Source organism: Pongo abelii, chromosome X (genome assembly GCF_028885655.2).
Source record: "Pongo abelii isolate AG06213 chromosome X, NHGRI_mPonAbe1-v2.0_pri, whole genome shotgun sequence".
NCBI lineage: Eukaryota > Metazoa > Chordata > Mammalia > Primates > Hominidae > Pongo > Pongo abelii.
The window spans coordinates 29,466,429-29,487,292 of record NC_072008.2 but is presented as its reverse complement, the minus strand read 5'-3'; the positions used below and the strand labels follow the sequence as shown (position 1 = coordinate 29,487,292).

The following is a 20,864-nucleotide window of genomic DNA, read 5'->3' as shown; positions in this document are numbered from 1 at the left end:
TTCAGTTCTTCAGTTGTATTAGGAGCACGTAGTGACACTGGGAATGGAAGCCACATGCTGAGAATGGCAAAGCATAAAGCTTTAGAGCCTAAGTCATGCAAAACGTTGAAATTATCATAAAAGTCCAGGAATGCCTACCTTATAACTACTTTACGTGAGAAAATAAAGTATCTTACTTAAGCTACTTTTCTGTAATATGAAGTCTAACTGATCCAACCTGGTGTGATATTGCTTTGAAATGATGCTTCATTCTTTCTTTATTTTTTGGCTTTAGAACAATATAAAACATTTTCCTGAAACCATCGGACCAGACTTCAAATTTGACTCATTCACTCCATAATCATAGCTCTTATAGAACAGTCTTTTGGGAGCTTCATGAGAAAAAATTGATAGATCCAGATCTATAATTGTGAGATATAATGAAATCAGTGAAATGCTCATTTAAGTCTTTATTTTATAACCTCAGATTTTGTATAATAAAACAGTTACTCAATGGATACTTGCCTGAAAGTCAGAAATGTCACTGTAAAACCAACATAAGTCTAGGCCAGAGCAAACTGATGAGAAAAGCCATACCTATTCTTCACCAAAGATTTAAAGAAGGTGACTATAAGCAGGTTATATGTATTCTAATCATAGCTGTCTGGCTATTATTTCCAGGGCAATGAGAATTTTTCCGGAAACCGGAACTTAAAATATTTGAAAATGCAGGAAATCCGCCAGCTAAGTCTTCAGAATGCCAGTGAGGTAATTCTACAATTGGTTGTGAGTGTGACTTAGAATCTGAGTAGAGGAAATAGCTATTGAGGGCAGGATGCTTGTGTATGTATTGGGGGTAGGTATGGTGGTATTGAGAGTATTAACATTTCTTAATACTTTCAAAAATGGTCAAGGATGGCTGTGGAAATTAAAAAAAAAGAAGGTTGTCCAAGAATACGCATTACTCATTCTACAAATACTGATAGAGTACTAACCATGTACAAAACAAAAATAGGATATTGAGTCATCTCAGTATGTGTGAAGGGATACTTTTGGCTCTTACAAAAATGGCTACTAATTTTCCCTCAAAATCTGTCCTCCGTCTTCAGTGTAGCAGATGCTTTTGGCATCCCACCCAGAATTTCTTCACCAGCTGTTGTACTCATTCTCTAGCTGCTGTGGATACTAGCTGGTTAAGGCTCATACCTGTACCCTTTTCTTGATAATCACCTTGGTATGACAAGAACCACTCAGATAGAGATACTTGCGACGTCCAGGCTTGCTTCAATGTGAGATTAAACTCTGTGATGCAATTTATGCACCACAGCTCCCTGTGGGATCAGGCTGAAGCTAGACTTGAAAACACATCTCTGCCCGGCTTCTTCCCTGCAGGCTTTTTTCTGAGAGCACTCTCTTCATAGCTCACTTGCACAAGAATCCCTGTCTTAGGCTTTTCTCTTAGGAAAATCAATTTGAAATCCTTAAATTAGTAGTATTTTTATCAGGCACATGGGTTTTACTAACAAAAACTACATATCCAAGCCATCACTACAGCTTGGTGTAATTATGTGAACAAGTTCTGGCCTATCAATGTAAGTAAAAGTGATATAAGTAACCTCTGGGACTTGTTCTTAAAGGTGGGAAGGATCATGTGCTCTGTTCCTTTCATTCTACACCTTCGAGCTTGTAATAGCGTAGATATGATGGACAGAGTTTCATCTTGGGAAAATAAGGATGAAGACCATATCCTATAGCGGGCAGAATCCTGAGACCTAGACAATTAGGCAGCCAATATATCCGCTCTGAAATTTGGATATATTGGACTTTTCCTTGACAAAGTTCTCTCCTGTTTAAGCCACTGTTATTTCTAAGATTCTTGTTATACACAAAGCCACCCCCAAACTGTGACAACTAATCAAAAGATTTTACTCTGTTCAGATCTCAGTGATCATATATATGTAATAAGAGATGCAAAGATGCAAAGCTACACCTTTGCCCTTAAGATGATCTAAGGGAAAGACTAATAAGCAGACCATCAGAGAACCTAGAAAGTACCCCCAAACTCCTTCCTTTATTCATTCAAATGCTCTATGGGAGACCAGTGATGGGGGAACTTTATTTACATGTTTCCCTGTCTAATAGCTTAAAGTGTAGGCGATTTTATTTCTCAGAGCTTGAGTTGTTCTGGTAAAAATGTTTAGGTTTGTATTGAAAAGCATTCAGATAGGCCTCTTGCTGTCTCTTTTACTTATTTCCCATAGCAACATCCAATGAAGTTCAAAATATATCCAATCAAGTATCACCTCTCATGGATTTTTTCTTCCAAAAATGACCTTGAATCTGTTTTATTTTCTTGGGCACTTCTACCATTAACACTCTAAACATAGGCCCCCCATTGCCTTATGCCTCATTTATTGTAAAAACTCCATTTCTAATTTCTCTAGTTTCCATTTTCTAATTTCCATTTTGCATTTTCTAATTTCTCTAGTTTCATAGAATTGCTGTAAGGTACTTCCAGGAAAACTGCTTTCTGTTTTCCATCTCCTGCTTGATATTTCTTGGCGTTTAAGTCTTAGTATTTTTTTTACCATTATTTACAGTCATCCTTCTAACTATCACCTACAGAAAGCCCATTTTCTAACAACACTGATCTACTTGCTTTATCAGGAATATAACGTAGCTTTTTCTTTGTTAATAACAACAGTTGCTACTGTTGGCTTTGCTATTTGACATTTGCAAGGCATTTTCTAGATCAGGGGTCAGCAAACTGTGACCCACAGCCCAAATCCGTCCCACCACCTGTCTTTGTAAGTAAAGTTTTATTGAAACACAGCCATGTCCACTCATTTATATCTTGTGTATGGATATTGTCTGGCTATTACAACACAGTTGAGTAGTTGTAATAGAGACTATATGGCTTGAAAAATCTAAAATTTTTTACAATTTTACTTTTTTTTTTTTTTTTTCCTGAGATGGAGTCTCGCTCTGTCACCCAGGCTGGAGTGCAGTGGCTCACTGCAAGCTCTGCCTCCCGGGTTCACGCCATTCTCCTGCCTCAGCCTCCCGAGTAGTTGGGACTACAGGCACCCACCACCACACTCGGCTCATTTTTTGTATTTTTAGTAGAAACGGGGTTTCACCGTGTTAGCCAGGATGGTCTCGATCTCCTGACCTCGTGATCCGCCCACCTCAGCCTCCCAAAGGGCACAATTTTACTCTTTATAGAAAAAGTTTGCCATCCCCTGTTTTCATTCATTATTTAATTTTTCTTGTAGAAGTCTTCCTGAAACCTTTCTAACAGAAATCTTCCCCAATTACACTTTCCCTAGCCATGAGTTATCCCAAATTTTGCTGATCAGCAGCTACTACTTTATTAAGCCTATTCAATTTCTCTTCACTTAATGCATCAACATTAGCAGTTAACATTTTATTTTTTTGGAGAATAGTTTTTTACAAATAAAGAACAAATAGTAATAATCACAGTATAACCCTGTATAGCCACCAATAAAGTCCTGTTGGGTTGTAAGTGACTTGTTTGCCTGGCATATGTTGTTTGTAATTTTTAAAATTCCCTCATTATAATTACAAATTATGTCATGTCCTAGATTTTCAGTAATGTTTGTGAAATACGATAAATACACATGTTATATCCATGGTTGAAAAGGGCCTATGGTGATTCATTTGACCTAAAATGGAAAAAAAAAAAAAAGACTACATAAAATCTCAAATTGGACTTTATGCACCTAATTATTTTACAAACGTATCTTTTCCAGTACTCTATCTACTCCATATTAATTTGATACTTTTTGAAGAAAATTTATAAGTCTCTGCCTCGAACATGACACAATTGATTTCAAAGAGCTCTCAAAGCTGTCTCTTCTATAGGACTTGGTAAGATTAGACAAAGCTTTTCTTAATCCAGTGATCTAAGAAACTACCCCATCATCACTCCAGCAGAATTTATTTCATCTTCTTAGTAAAAAAAAAAAAAAAATAGGCTGTTTTGTTGAAGACATGTATTTCCTAGATAGTTAAAAAAAAAAAATCAGTAAATCAAATAGACATTTCACACAGCTCTTGGCTTTTACTTCCATCAATTGAATTTGTTGTTTTTGAAAAGAGCACAACCCAGAAATATAGCAATTTGGCTAATTATTGCTCTGTTAAAAATAGTTTGATCCATTAGAAAATGCCTTCTTGTCTCAGACCTGGAAATATGGCTTAAACTTCAACACCATCTCCAAGAATCATCAGAGTTATCCAACTGAAAAATCTCATTGAAACCTACTATGGCAAGAAAGATGTCTCTACCAAAAAACTACAGAAAGTGCCTGATGTGCAGTTTTACAATTTAAATATATTATCCATAAGAGACTCTACATCCGAACTTGAAATCTTATTTTAAAGACTTTCACTTGTATATGACTTTTTTTTTTTTTAAAGGGACTGGCTTATGTAGGTTTAATTGCATTTTTATAACCTACAAATTATAGCTGATATTCTCAAGGGTATACTATGGTTTCAATTAAGAGAGACAGTTTAAAAATTAGGAAACCAAGATTGTGAAACTACACTAGATCCTTGGAACACATATGCACATGATCATTAAAATTACTGGGTAGGATGTAAAACATTTATACGGACTTTGATTGCCCTGAACAAATTATGAAGACTCCTTATGGCATAAATGTTTAAGGCTTTCTAAAATTATGCGGACATTATATATCCTTTGATTCAAGAATGACTTGATTTTTAAATAATAATTACATAAAAATTCATAAATATTAAAAGTATACTGTATCATACAGATTTTAAAAAATTACTTAAATTGTTTATACTACAGTTATAGCAGTTACTTGTTTGGGTCTATCAGATCTAACATTTTATTAGTTTTTATTTCCACCAGGTGACGGTAAAGGTATATTCTGTCAAAAGACAGAAAATTGTCATCTGAAATACCAAAAATCATGATTTAGGACAAGCCATTCGTAATTTGTGTTAGTTTCAGACAAGAGATGTCATAAGAAAAAGAATTATTTTATTTTCTCATGGAAAATGATAGGAATCAGAAAATTGTTTAATTTTGTCTATAGCAATGTTTTCCACAAGGTATTCCAAGGAACACTAACCTCAATCACTCATTATTTTGTTCAATAAATATGTATTGAGTGCTTTCTCATTGACAAACACCTCATATTGATTCTGAGGGGGAAAAATGTCTGTGGTAATATGTTTGGTATACAATGCATACTCCATCATCCAGAGAAAGTAGCTGAGAAAGTCTATGGGGCAGACTCTAAGATTCTTAGCTAGGAGGGTCTATGAGGCATACCCTAAGACTAGCTAGGCAAAACTCATTTAAGAATCTTTGGTACATTGTCCTCCAGCATCCTGACTTGAACAGCAAAGTAGAGGGGCATCTTTCCTGAAGATATTTATGGGTGTGGCTTCTGCTTCATGAAGTGGATTACAACTTAATACATGGAAGCTTCACAACATTTTAAGGAACCATACTACCTTATACTAAAAGGGATAAAGTTCAAATTGCAAAGAGGCCTGGGCCATTAATTTTATATGGAAAGGAAGAGCATGGACCCAAGAATATCAGAGAACCACTTCCAGTAAGCAGAACTGAGCCCTAATTAAGAAGTCGGAGTTGAACAGTAAGAACACCTGGACACATGGAGGGGAACATCACATACCGGGGTCTGTCGGGGGGTGTGGGGCTAGGGGAGTGATAGCATTAGGAGAAACACCTAATGTAGATGACAGGTTGGTGGGTGCAGCAAACCACCATGGCACATGTATACCTATGTAACAAACCTGCACGTTCTACACATGTATCCCAGAACTTAAAGTATAATTAAAAAAAAATAAAAAATAAAGTATATTTACTCTCCTTGGGAAAAAAAATAAAAGAAACTGGTGCCATGTATCCAGCTGAATTTTAGAATTGCCATGGGCCAGGGACTGCTCTGTATCTCCTATCCCCAGCCCCCATTTCGAATGGGGATATTTGGTTTAGCTATGTTATCCCTGTCTCACTATTTATGTTGGCTATGTGAGGGCCAAATTATATACCTTTTTAGTTCACAGAGTTTTGGATGAAGAGCAGCCACTCCTGAGCAGTTGTATTCAGGGAACTAAGCAGGAAGAACCTCATTCACATTCAGAGCTGACTTGGATAATAAGATCATCAACTTCTAACCTAATCCTGATGCCACAGAAAGATAAGACTTTGGAGGTTTCAGGAATGGAGTCACTATACTTTTCATTTATAAGGACATGAATTACAGTATTAAGGGTCAAAAGGTTGACTCTTACACTGTTACCTTGGTGGCCCTACCAATGAACCACACCTCAAAGCCCTTGTAAAGTCTTCTCCTGTATTATCTCAAAACTTGGCTCATGGGACATCAGTAAGCATGACTCAAGGAGATGCTTGATAAGCAGTTATACATTCTGAGTTGCCACGTAAAAAGTCTGGCTCACCTGATAGAAAGATAAATGGAAAAAGCACATGGAGAGAGAGGCCCTCAGAAATAATAGAGAAACAGGCTCAGCAAACCCTGTATTGCAGTGCACTCCAGCCGCAAGTGACCACAGGCAAGATCACTGGAAGAACCACCTAGCTGAGTCCAGCCCACATTGCAGAATCATGTGCAAATAAAATGGTTATTGCTTTAAGGCACTAAGTTTTAGAGTGCTTTCCCCCCAGAATAGGTGGAAGAAACAATTGTTTTTGAAGTAATCATAGGAAAGATAGAAAGAAAGCAAACATAAACTGGATTTTCTTCAAGAAATAAATATGTATTATTCAGGTAGGCAATGAAAATATTGAATTTCAAATGAAGGAACAAAGTGAAAAAATGATAAGAATTCATGCCTTAATCTGTGAAGAGCAGACAGGATAGTAGAACATGACATGTTGCCACGTCATTCTTCAAGTTCTGAGGTCTTTCTCAGAGGTATTTCTTCCATCTTTCAGAGACTTCTTATGCTTGTTTGCCGTTACATGCAGACTTTTCAGTTGTAAGAAGGAAGACTTAAGAGGAACGGGGCTACTCTATCTCGGCAGAATTCCATTGAATTCTAAACTATTTTCATAGTATCTACAGCAATTTATTACACACTTATTTTCTCTTAGGTAAACTACTTGAAAGTAAAAGCTTTTCTTTAAATCTTTTAAATCCTACCATTAGCATAGAATGAGTGAATAAATGGATTTTCTTTAAGTACTTTTTGATAGATGCTTACTTACTATGTTCTTTCAATGAGAAAAAAGAGTTACATAGTCCCAAAAGGAAAAATCAAGCCTTGAGCAAATGAACTACATACTAGATACAACACATTATAGATATGTCATTTGAAAAAAATATGTTTTTAAAACGTTAACACACAAAAATCAATCACATTTTCACATAGTAACAATGTACATGTCGAAACCAAAATTAAACAGAAGATATCATTTACAAACACTCCAAGGAAAATGAAATACTTAGTTAAAATTTTAACAGAATGTTCATAGGATTTGTATGCTGATGAAAGAAACCAAAGAAGGAAATCCTAAATACATGGAGGCACATACTGTATTCACAGATAGTGAGACTCAATATGGTAAAGATATCAATTCTCCTCAAATTGATCCATAGGCTTAATGAAATTGCTATCAAAATTCTAGTAAGGATTTTTGTAGATATAGACAAACTTATGCTAAAATTTACATGAAAAATAATGGGCCCTACACTAGCTAAACACAATCTTTAAAAAGACATATAAAGTAGGAGGAATCACTCTAGTTGATATTTTCACCACCATATAGCTATACTAATCAATACAGTTTGGTATTGGCAGAGGGATAGACAAAGGTATGGAATAAAAAACACAGAAATTAACCCACAAAAATATGCTCAATGGATTTTGAATAAAGATGCAAAAGCAATTCAATGGAGGAAGCATAGCCTTTACAACAAATGGTGCTGGGACAATTGGACATCCATCCCCATAAAACTAAGACTTAACCTAAACAAATATCAGTCCTGAAATAAATATTAATTCAAAATTAAGATTTCATGATGAAAATGCCAAAAGTAATTGCGACAAAAGCAAAAATTGACAAATGGGATCTAATTAAACTAAAGAGCTTTTGCACAGCAAAAGAAACTATCATCAGAGTGAACAGACAACCTAAGGAATAGGAGAAAATATTTTCAATCTGTCCACTTGACAAAGGTCTAATATCCAGAGTCTACAAGGAACTTAAACAAACTTATGAGAAAAAAACAAACAACTCCATTAAAAAGTGGGCAAAGGATATGAACAGATACTTTTCAAAAGAAGACATTTAAGTGGCCAACAAACATGAAAAAACGTTCAACATTACTGATCATTAGAGAAATGCAAATCAAAACCACAATGAGGTACCATCTCACACCAGTCAGAACGGCGATTATTAAAAAGTCAAGAAACAACAGATGCTGGCGAGGTTGCAGAAAAAAAGGAATGCTTTTACACTGTGGGTAGGAATGTAAATTAGTTCAACCATTGTGGAAGACAGTGTGGCGATTCCTCAAAGATACAGAAACAGAAATACCATTTGATGCAGCAATCCCATTGCTGGGTATATTCCCAAATGAATATAAATCATTCGATTATAAAGATAAATGCATGAATATGTTCATTGCAGCACTATTCACAATAGCAAAAACATGCAATCAACCCAAATGCCCATCAATAACAGACTGGATGAAGAAAATGTGGTACATACACACCATGAAATACTACGCTGCCATAAAGAAGAATGAGCTTATGTCCTTTGCAGGGACATGGATGGAGGTGGAAGCCAGTATCCTCAGTAAACTAATGCAGGAACAGGAAACCAAACTCCACATATTCTCGCTTATAAGTAGGAACTGAACGATGAGAACACATGAACATAGGGAGGGGAACAACACACACTGGGGCCTGCTGGGGCTGGACGGGTGGGCTCGGGGAGGGAGAGCATCAGGAAAAATAGCTGATGCGTGCTGGACTTAATACCTAGGTGATGGGTTGATAGGTGCAGCAAACCAAAATGGCACACGTTTACCTATGTAACAAATCTGCACATCCTGCACATGTACCCCGGGACTTAAAATAAATAAATAAATACATAAAAATAAAAAATAAAATAAGCATTTTTTCAAAAAATATATTAATTCAAAATTAATTACAGACTTCAATGTAAAATGTAAAGCAACTGAATTTTTAACAATTTTTTAAACCTTAAAAATAAAAAATAAAACAAGGAAAAATCTTCAGGACTTAGCACTTGGCAGAATTTTTAGACTTCACACCAAAAGCATGGTCCATAACTGGAAAAATTCACAAATTGAACCTTATCATAATTAAAAACTTCTGCTTTGCAAAAGACCCTGTTAGAAGGACGAAAAGATAACCTACAGGCAGTCAGAAAATATTGGCAAACTGCATCTCCAAAAAGAACTAATATTTAGAACACACAAAGAATTCTCAAAATTCAATGAGGAGGACATAAATAATGCAATTATAAAATGTACAAAAATATGGACATTTTACTCACGAGAAGAGAGATGGCAAATCAACACATGAAAATTTTAATCATTAGCCATTAGGAAAATGCAAATTAAAATCATAATGAGTTATCACAATATGCCTACCAGAATGGCTACAATTAAAAGTAGTGACAATCGCAAATGCTGCAAGGATGTGGAGAAATCATACATTGCTGGTGGGAACATCAGATGGTATAGCTACTTTGAAAAATAGTTTGGTACTTTCTCATAAAACTAAGCACACAACTACCATTCAATCCATATTCACTCTTGCACATTTATTCCAGAAAAATAAACTTATGTTCCCAAAAATTGAATACGAATGTTCATAGAAGTTTCCTTTTTAATATCCCCAAACTGGAAATAATAGAGATGCCCTTCAACAAGTGAATAAATATTGTGGTAGTCCATACCATGGAATACTACGCAGCAATAAAAAGGAATGAACTATGGATATGTACAACAACTTGGATGGACTTCAAAGGAATTACGCTGAGTGAAAAATCCAATTCCATAAGGTTCTATACTGTATGATTTCATTAATATTGCATTAATAAATTAACAAAACTATAAACATAAAGAATAGATTAGTGGTTGACAGGGGTTTGGGATTGGGGTTGGGTAGAGATGGATATAGCTATAAAAGAACAATAGGAGGGGCCCTTGAGGTGATGGCATTGTTCTGTATCTTGACTGTATCAATGTCAATATCCCGATTATGATATTGTACCACAGTTTTACAAAATGCTACCACCGAGCAAATCTGGGTATGGGATCTCTCTATGTTATGTCTTGCAACTGAATATGAATGTGCAATTATCTCAAAAATAAAATTTTAATTAAAAATAGGGTGCCAAACAACTTAGCATGCTACCATTTGGGGGGCACTGGAATGCTTCCACATATACCAGCTAGCTTTGCATATGAAACTCCTAATAGGGCATAACTATGAAAAGGGGAATTAAAAAGTTGGAGGTCAAGAATATGGAACTATTATTTTATTTTATTTCATTTTATTTTTAAGAGACAAAGTCTTACTCTGTTGCACAGGCAGAAGTGCAGTGGTGTGATCATAGCTGACTGCAGCCTCAAACTCCTGGCCTCAAGAAATCCTCCCACCTTATCCTCCTGAGTAGCTAGGACTACAGGTGCACATCACCACACCAGGCTAATTTTTAAACAGTTTTATTTTTGTAGACACGGGGTCTCACTGTGTTACGCAGGCTGGTCTTGGACTCCTGGCCTCAAGCAATCCACCTGCCTCCGCCTCCCAAAGTGCTGGGATTACAGGTGTGAGCCACCACACCTGGCCACCAAATTTTTATTTTTTTAAAAGTAAACTTGTTTTTATATATGGCCATAAAATAAGACAAAAGAAATTGTTACATAGCTTTCCTTCATTCACTATTTCATGTAAAAAATAAAATATAAATTTAAGAATGAGTAAACTGAGTAAAGAGCCAATAAGTATGGAGCAAAGAATTGTGTGGTATTATTCTGTCCAAAATAGATATTAAGAGAAGGAAATAAGAAAGTTCTTGTTCATTATAATGATAGGAGTCTTAGGTGTTTCCATTATGTATGCCATTTAATTGCATATATTTAAGTGTAAATGGAAATTAGCTGTATATGAAAAGCTTGATAAACAATTTCATTGACAAGTTAATACTCAGAATATTTATCAGAAAGACTAGAACCTTAGAATAGATGCTAACATTTTCAAGCCTCTAAAATTCTTTGCAAGTGGATTATTTAAAAACGAATGGTGACAGTTTAGTGGCCTGATAGCTAACAATATGCCAAAATGTCAGTGACTCAACTGACAGCCCTTGAGCTCCTCTCACGTCAACACCAAGCCGTGCTATTTCAAATGCTGTTTGTAAAGACTTTTGAGTACCCCTTTCCAAACTGGAAAAGGAAGCTGTAACAACACTCCCTTCAAACTGATTGGCATATTTGAATGTCAATGACAAAAGTATCTCTTCCTGCAGTTTATCGCTTTCTCTAGATTGCTACTTGACACACATAAACTTTAAAGTATTTGTCTTTTAGTTTCACCTTTTATTAAAATGTAGACATATGAACATATGGCAAGTGTCATCATTTTGGAAACTTTTCAATCTTTCATTCATTATTGTAACTGGTAATTCAGAGGCCTTTTTTTTTTTTTTTTTTTTTTTTTTGAGATGGAGTTTGGCTCTTGTTGCCAGTGCAATGGCGCGATCTCGGCTCACCGCAACCTCTGCCTCATGGGTTCAAGTGATTCTCTTGCCTCAGTCTCCCGAGTAGCTGGGATTACAGGCATGCACCACCACGCCTGGCTAATTTTGTATTTTTAGGAGAGATGGGGTATCTCCATGTTGGTCAGGCTGGTCTTGAACTCCCGACCTCAGGTGATCTGCCCACCTCGGCCTCCCAAAGTGCTGGGATTACAGGCATGAGCCACGGTGCCCGGCCCTTCCAGAGGCATTTTAATGCAATTTCTCAGAGTGTTGGATCACAGTGTATATTTAAATACATCAGAGAATTGCAACCTCAGTGTTTTCAAAATTCAGATTACTAATGTGAACACATCATTATTTTTCCATCAATAATAAGTGACGAAATGTAGCATTCTACTATGGACATCCAACTCAATTCTAATGTCAGATAAATGAGGACACACATTTGCCTATCTTGAAGAATCACCTTATGACATGCATGAACAATCAGAAATAATGATTTTTAAAAAGAAACACAGCAGATATGAAATTAAAATCTAATTACTATTGGTCAAATGGGAACAGCTAGTCCAAACAGTATTCTTTAACTGTACTAATATGACAGTTATTGATCTGTACCCCTACAAAACCTCTACTTTTATTAAGAGTTATGTTTAATCATAAAAGGATTAGTAAACCCTAAGAGAAAGAAGAAGAGTTGCCAAAGGAATGATGCATTTGTTTGTTTATTTATTTATTTTTGAGACAGACTCTCGCTCTGTTGCCCAGGCTGGAGTACAGTGGTGTGATCTCGGGTCACTGCAACCTCCACCTCCTGGGTTCAAGCGATTCTTTTGCCTCAGCCTCCCAAGTAGCTGGGATCACAAGCACGCGCCACCATGCTCGGCTAATTTTTTGTATTTTTAGTAGAGATGGGGTTTTGCCATGTTGACCAGGCCGGTCTCGAACTCCTGGCCTCAAGTGTTCTGCCTGCCTCGGCCTCCCAAAGTTCTGGGATTACAGGCGTGAGCCACCGCGCCCGGCCAGATGCATTTGTTCTTTTAAAATCCATTAGGCATTTTTCCCAAACACAACTCTTTACTTATGTTCATTTATATTTTCCAGCATTAACTCTAACATAATATATGTTGTCAGTGTTAGAAAAATACATTTCTGTTTAACTTTTATGCAACTTGACCTATTTCAATGTCCTAGCACACCCGTAGCCATGGCTCAGCTTACAGGTAATTATTAGAGATGACGGTGAGAGGGAGGCATGATATTTATGAGAGAGGAGTGTTGGCTGCTGATCAGGATTTCAGGAGCGGTAAATTTTTATTTGAAAAAGACACTAGGTGATTCTGAGACTTTCTCTGAGTTATGGGAATCAATTACTTTAGATTCTTCTTTATTTCTCTGAATAAGCCCAAATACAGAAAGCCAAATAAATAGATTTAAACACACCGTCTATATGACTATACCCAGCTTTGCTAATGTTCTAATAGTCCAATGACATACACGATCGTTCACGAAGGGTGTGATTCACAATCTATGAAGGGCTAAACGCTTAAACTGAGGTTTTTAACTGCGAATGTGTTACATGGGCATTGCTTCAATGCATTATCTTTAAACAAACCGTATATGCCTCTTCCAGAAGCTGACAAAGATGTGTAGATGTATGGTGGGTATCCTTGGGGATACAGGAACTGAATTTGTTATTAACTTTGGTATTGGCCCTGAAAGACTTGGGAAAATTTTTGTATTGACCCAGAAGTTTTGGTTAGCAAAGCAATCTGGAACACAACCTTCATATTCTCTAACATGGTAATTCTTTCTTCCTCTCCCTGTGCACATACACACATTACCTAAATCATCTTTGCAAATGGGTGTGAACCAGAAGTATCCATGCTCTATCTGTCTGTGAAGGGCAACAGCAAAATGTTACAACTCATTTAGCAAGAAACTATGCATCCTTTCTGCAAGTCTTTGCTTACATTTTATTTGTACCATTTTACTTCCTCTATAAATTTTATTTCATAGTTTTTAGTAATTCTTGGTAACATAAGTGGCTACCCAGATGGTATCGCTTTTCTCCATAAGCTGGAAATAATGTCTAATATAAATTCCAATCCCATCTTTTTATGATTTGATTCTAAATTTTAGAAAGCAGCAACACATGCAAATATTGAGACAACGGCTTTAGGCAAAAGAGATAGCAGCAACATTTAAGTAGGAGAAAGCAGCCTGTGCTTTCTTTGATTCAGCAGTAATAGAATTAAAGGGATACCTGATGACACAGGCATAGAGACCGCTGTCCTGTAGCAATGTTGGCCGGAACCAAATGGAGTCTTCTTCTTTGCTCATTCTACTTCCATCAAAGGCTATTGGCTCTTCAAAGTCTCCAGGACCAGAACTTTTGTACCACATCAAACTGAGTCCAGCACTTTGGGCAAGGGAGTAATTTGTTCTGATATAACCATAAAAGAGTGCACATTTGATTCGAACAGGCTCTCCCACCAAAACTTGATATTTCTTGATATCGATAGACCAATCAGTGCATCCATCGGCTATAGTAAAAAAAGAGAGAGAGAAAGAGAGGAAAAACATTAGAGGGAAAAAAAAACAAGCAATTAGATCATTCATTCATCCAACAAATATTTACTGAGCATCCATATTGGGTCAGATTTTATTCTAGGCACAGAGCACATAGCAATGAATCAAACTGAGAATGGCCCTGCAAAGTAGTGGACTCTGCTAACAAACAATGTATTCTTCACTTAGTCTGCTTCTGCTGTTATTTATTATTTGTTTATATCAATGTGCTGGTTATTGATTTATTGCCTCTTCATTCTAAATGTACCTTTCTGCCTGCTCGGTAAAAATAGATCTGGGCCTTTGAGATATGTTTTTCTTTACTAGCTGGCACTGAAGCTTTGTGGGGAGAGGGCACTGGTGAGACATTTCAGGAAGAAAGGGATTTGCTTCCTATTTTCAGTGTGCTCACTTGGCAGGCTCTTGCAGCGTTCAAGGCTTCTTCAGCACCTGGTTCCTACAGTGCTTGGCAACCAGCAGCTTGGCAATGTTTCCCAGGTACCTTAGAGGGAGGGTCTCTGTTAACTTGAAGAAGACAGATTTCTGACAAGTTCTGCTAGTATAGCAACTTAGTGATTTCTGCCATTCGGTAAGCTATGGTTGTACCTTCCCAATGAAGTGTGGATCTCTGCTTTGGGGATGAAAACATAGGGACTTTTTCTCAGGTGTGCTGTCTCAGCCCTAGGGCTAATGGTAGCCATTCCTCTATTATTTATGGTTCTCTTTTGCTATAGACTGAAGGTTTGTGCCCTCCCCTGAAAATCCACATGTTGAAGCCTTAACCCTCAATAAGACAGTATGTGGAGATGAGGCCTTTCTTTGGGAGGTAATTAGGGTTAGATGAGGAGGGTCATGAGAACGAGGCTCTTGATAGGATTAGTGCCCTTATAAGAAGAGACACCAGAGAGCTTGCTCTTTCTCTCCATCGTGATTACAAAAGAAGAGATCACGTGAGCACAGAGCAAGAAGGTAGCCATCCAAAACCCAGAAACCAAATTGGCTGGTACCTTGATCTTGGACTTCCCAGTCACTAGAACTGTGAGAAATAAATATCTTCTGTTTAAGCCACTCAGTCTATAGTATTTTGTTATGGCACCCTGAGCAAACTAATACAACTTTCTTTTATGCTAGCCAATCCCTTCATTACTGTAATCCCCTGTTACATTTAATAATTATTTGTAAAAACTTTCACTGTTCAAATGACTGTGTTTTTTTCTCTGACTGGACCCAAACTGATACAATTGAGAATAAATGTTTTACAGCCAAACAATATAGAAATCAATAAAAGTGAGTTGAGCTCTGGTAGTGGTTTTTTCCCAGCCAGAGACAGAGGTAAACGGACACTTTGCTCTGACTTCTGGGAGAATCGGAGAAGTGTAAACAAGAAACCATGGTGGGAAATGTGGAGGATGGGGGTGGGGTATGATTGGGTTTTCTGTGTTTTCTGCAGGTACCATCTTCCAAATGACATCTTGACACCATTTTTTGATCACCCGTCTCCCTGCACATGCATACAAAACAACAGGTTCCCACAGGGCAGGTACATCAACATTATCATCATCACAGAGAAGTTGTGAATTTTACTGTTTAGAGAGGGCAGTTGCCCAACACTTAGCAAGAAAATCAATTTGGCATTACTCATTGTATACAAATGTTGAGCAAAAGGGCAAAGACTGAGAAAACAGGACCTCTGACAGTAATAATATTTGAATATTGCAAGTAGGGTTAAACTCACTACAAATTAAAAAGAGGGCAATCTAACAGCTCTGAGAACAGGATAAATAATATAATATTCAAGAGAAGAAAAATGGTCTAGATGAAAAGGAGGATGTACATTACAGCAAAGAAGACACATAATAACATGTGGAATTAATTATCTACATTTATTATCTTAAAATTATATCTTACATCTAATAAGCACTTAACGATGTGCCAGGAGTCTATAAACTTTCATTTACTATTCACAGAAATATAAACTGAGGCATTTGAACTTGCTCTTCCCTCTGCCTGGAACATTTTTCGCCAACCAACTGCCTGGCTTTCTCTTTCTTTCTTGCCAAATATCACCTCCTCAGAGAGGCCTTTTGCCTTCCCATCCTGGCCACTTGATCCAGAGTATGCCTTGGTATTTTTTTCACAAGACCTATTGCTATTTGATGTTATATTATGAATCCACTTTGCTTTCTGTCTCCCCAGTTGAATGTAAACCCCTTGAGAGCAGGGACTTTGTCCTTCTTACTTCCCTTTTTAGCCACAGTGCCTAGAATTGTGCCTGCTAACCAGATTAGCATACATTTAGTAAATGAATAAATGAATGAATGCATGAATAAATAAGCAAAATAAACAATTGAATTACCAAATTATACAGTTGAAGAAAACTCCATGCCAGCTAATAAGGGTGAGTGCTGGGGTTCTCACCCAGCTTTATCTGAACGTAGAATTAATTCTCCCTACTGTCACATATTGTTTTTTAATAAAGGTGTCAATTTCACAGGATTCTTTGATTTAGTTAATTTCAATTACCAAATTTGGGTTTAAAATTTTTACAAAAGGGCTGTATTGAGGTACCATCTAGGGTAAATATGCTGGAAGCTTGGTGGGCATCATCAATGTCTGAGTCATTGTCATAATTCCTGTCATGACTACTGTAGAGCTGGCATACCATGTTAAACAGGAGGAAAAAAACTACACAGAGATGTCCAAGTTATATAATTGCATATAATATTTATCAAAACAGTTTTGTATATTTTCCCATTACATAAAATGAATCCTAGGTGGTAGTTTTTTAAACAGTTATAATTTTCATTATAAGTGTCAAATTATTTTGTTTTACCACTATGTAAATTACAATAGAATCAAGTTAATATAACTGACTATCTGTCATGGAGGGTATCGCTGCCAGTGAAAAAGGTTGAAATACCTTCAAGGTAGCAGTGCATAAACAGTAAGATAAAATTATTCGAGTCTCAGAAGATTTGTAGTATAAAACAAAATGCTTGAAGGTGAGCAAAAAGATTTAGTCTAGAAAGTTTTAAAAAGTTAGTAACAAATTAGATCAAGAGAATAGAGAGAGAGTTGTGTTGGGAATGCATATAGATATTATTACACACCTTCAGAATATGCTTTCTGAGAAAATGTTGGAAGAAAATCACAAATATTCCTGAAAATTACTCTTATTCCATACTTAAATATCAGTCAGGAAAAAAGTTTCATACAGTTCAACGTCATGTGCCAAGGAAAAGTTAGAGGCAAAATGAAGAAATGGCACTTTGGACATTAGAGACACTTGGTGCTCATTTCAATATGGAAACAGATGGAGGATCTATGGCTTAGGAGGTTTTACTACCATTAAACTAAATACATGTTGTTAAAAAATAAACTTAGAATGGTTCAATAATTCCTGGGAAAAGATGGTAAATACTACAAAGAACAGTTCAAGGCATATTCAAATTATTTGAATAAAATCTTTTTTTTTTTTTTTTGAGATGGAGTCTTGCTCTGTTGCCCAGGCTGGAGTGCAGTGGCATGATCTCGGCTCACTGCAACCTCCGCCTCCCAGGTTCAAGCGATTCTCCTGCCTCAGCCTCCTGACTAGCTGGGACTACAGGCGCACACCACCATGCCCAGCTAATTTTTGTATTTTTAGTAGAGACATGGTTTCACCATGTTGGTCAGACTGGCATCAAACTCCTGACCTCGGATCTGCCCACCTTGGCCTCCTAAAGTGCTGGGATTACAGGTGTGAGCCACCAAGCCCAGCCTGAATAAAATCATTTAAACAAATGATGGACCTATGTCTCTCTTCAATAGTTACAATAAAACATTTTACTAAATGAAAGAAGTAATGAAGGAGATATATTTTTTTCCTTTGTTAACGTTTTGCCTCATTTGCACACATGTTCTCTCTCATACCTTGTATACTGTATTGTTTCTAAACCAGCTGAAAAGAAATTAGAGACATAATGATATTTCATCCCCAAATATGTCAGTATATATCTCCTTGTGAATAAAGACTTTAAAAATATAGCCACGAAGTATATTTTTTAACCTTGTGTAGTGAGACATTTCAAATCTTAAAGGGATATGTGATAACTTAAAATCTAACTCTTGATGAACAGAATTGCTGTTGATCCATTCAGTTTTTTCTTACTTCAGCACACAAGCTTTGTTGGCTTGGGAACAATCATTCCAAAAGCATATTTCTAGACACTGTTGATTTCATTACACATTAATTGTATGTAATTTATATAAATTTTATTGTTATTGCTTTTTAAAATTATCATCAGGTAATTGTGGACGCTGGTAGTATTTAATCTGTTTTTCTCCCTTTTGGAATAAAATACCCTTCTGTAAGTCTCTCTCAGAAAATTTGCTATTGGTACTCTCCTTCCCTGATGGGAGGATTCTATGGAAATACTCCAGTTCAACACATCTCTGCAGTACACGTTCTTTCACAGGCAATGGGAGTTTATGAAGGAAGCCATGAAGTTACATTGGGGAGTGGGAGTAAGAAGTACCATGTTCATTCATTTTTGTTACCTCTCATAAAGTTCTGGGAGCATATATGAACACAGTAATAGAATTAAGATTCGGAAGTAATTCTTTCACTACTGATGTACTGTGAAGAAAAGCTACATATATTGGCTATTATCAATATATTCAAATAAGAGTAGAGAAAGTATTTTTAATTAAGTCACTATTACTACCTATGTAAAAGCTAAAAATATGTTCATGGTAACAAACTTGAAGTTTGAACTCTTTCAAAAAAGTCTAATGATATAATTTATACATGTTGCATACTAATATGAAAACAAAATACTATATTTATAGAAGGATAAATTATGTTACTTTAAAGTAAAGTTGAGCATCCCTAATCAGAAAATCTGAAACCCAAAATGCTCCAAAATTCAAAACTTTTTGAGTGCCAGCCAACATGATGCCGCAAATGGAAAATTCTACACCTGACCTCACGTGATGGGTTACAGTCAAAATGTAGATTCACAGCACAATTTATTTAGCATCCCCAAGGAAAATATAAAATTACCTTCAGGCTATGTGTATAAGCTATTTATTTATGAAACATAAATCAATTTCATGTTCAGACTTGGGTCCCATTCCCAAGATATCTCATTATATACTGTATATGCAAGTATTCTAAAATTTGAAAAAGATCTGATATCCAAAACACTTCTGGTCCCAAGTAGCTCAGAAAAAAGGGATACTCAACCTGTGTCTACTTGGATAGATATCTTGGAATAATAACTAAAAAGTAGGGAGAGTGACTCTCACTTTGCAGCAGCAACTCTTGTTGTTGGAGAAACAAACAAACAAACCCAAACTTCTAAGTTTGCCTTTTTAAAGCTCTACACTTGACTTTGGCCTGAGAAAAAGTCTTCATAAGGGTTGCTCTTCCCTGTATGTGTCTATATGTGAACAAATCCTCAATGTTTTAGGTTAATTTTCTCTGAACAATTCTTTAACTGTTAATCTGAAGGTCCCATGCATCTGTGTGGGATCATTTTATTCCTGCCTTGCATTAAGTAAATTCAGCTTAAGTCTTGTTTTTGAATCTTCTTTTTTTACTTTTCTTAGTGTTTAGAAGTGACATGAGAAAGTACCTAACACAGTACATGGAACATAGGGGATGTTCTGCTTTCCATTCCCACATTGAACAGGAGCAGAAAAAGCCCTGCTATTTGAGCAAACACAAACAGATGCACGTCATCCTGTAAGAAAATCTGGATTCTTATTTTCTTTTATTAGCCTTGGCATAAGAAACTGATACAGATAGGTAACATCTTGGTACACATGGTCCATCTTTGACTTTAAAGACTTTTTTCATTCTTTTGATTATTTAGTTACCCTATGTTCTTTAGTTAATACATACTTTCATTAGCATGTATCATATTAAATCATTATTTGCTTACATGTATTTCATTGATCACTGAAGTGTGGGGACTCTGAGAAGTGGGACTTTACCATATCTCTATCACCATCTCTATGTCTATCTCTATCTTTCTCTATCTTTATCTCTATTTCTATCTCTGCCTAGCTATCTGTTTATCTATCTATGTATCTATCATCTACATATCTAAATCTCAAACTGGACCCAGCAGCATGTGCCTGTAGTCCCAGCTACTCAAAAGGCTGATGTGGGAGGATTGTTTGAGCCCAGGAGTTCTAGTCTAGTCTGAGCAACATAGCAAGACCCCATCTCTAAAAAAGAAAAAAAAACCTCATTTAGCTCTAATTATAAATCTAGAGCTATTTCCATATCTATATATATTTGAGGCACAATAGGCAATCAATAAATGTGTGTTGAATAAATTAGTGATTAACTAAATAACTGTTCACTTAAATGAGTATTGAAAATGTATATCTTTGGTATTAACACAATCACTTATAACTATTGTTTGTAGATATTTTTAACCCCAATAATTAAAAAATAGCAGTATGCATTTTTCCTTTATAATATTGCAAAGTGATACAATTTTCTAACTCAGAATAATTTGATTTCACA

The 20,864-nt window shown here is 36.2% G+C and overlaps 1 protein-coding gene across 1 annotated transcript in view; it reads right to left on the bottom strand.

Annotated features, from left to right (window-relative positions):
- IL1RAPL1 (interleukin 1 receptor accessory protein like 1) overlaps window positions 1-20,864 on the bottom strand; it is a 1,383,775-nt gene that overhangs the window by 672,242 nt on the left and 690,669 nt on the right. The window contains exon 3 of the mRNA XM_024240664.3: window positions 14,040-14,319. Within this exon, the coding sequence (XP_024096432.1) occupies window positions 14,040-14,319 (280 nt within the window). The remainder of the gene's footprint in view (window positions 1-14,039; window positions 14,320-20,864) is intronic.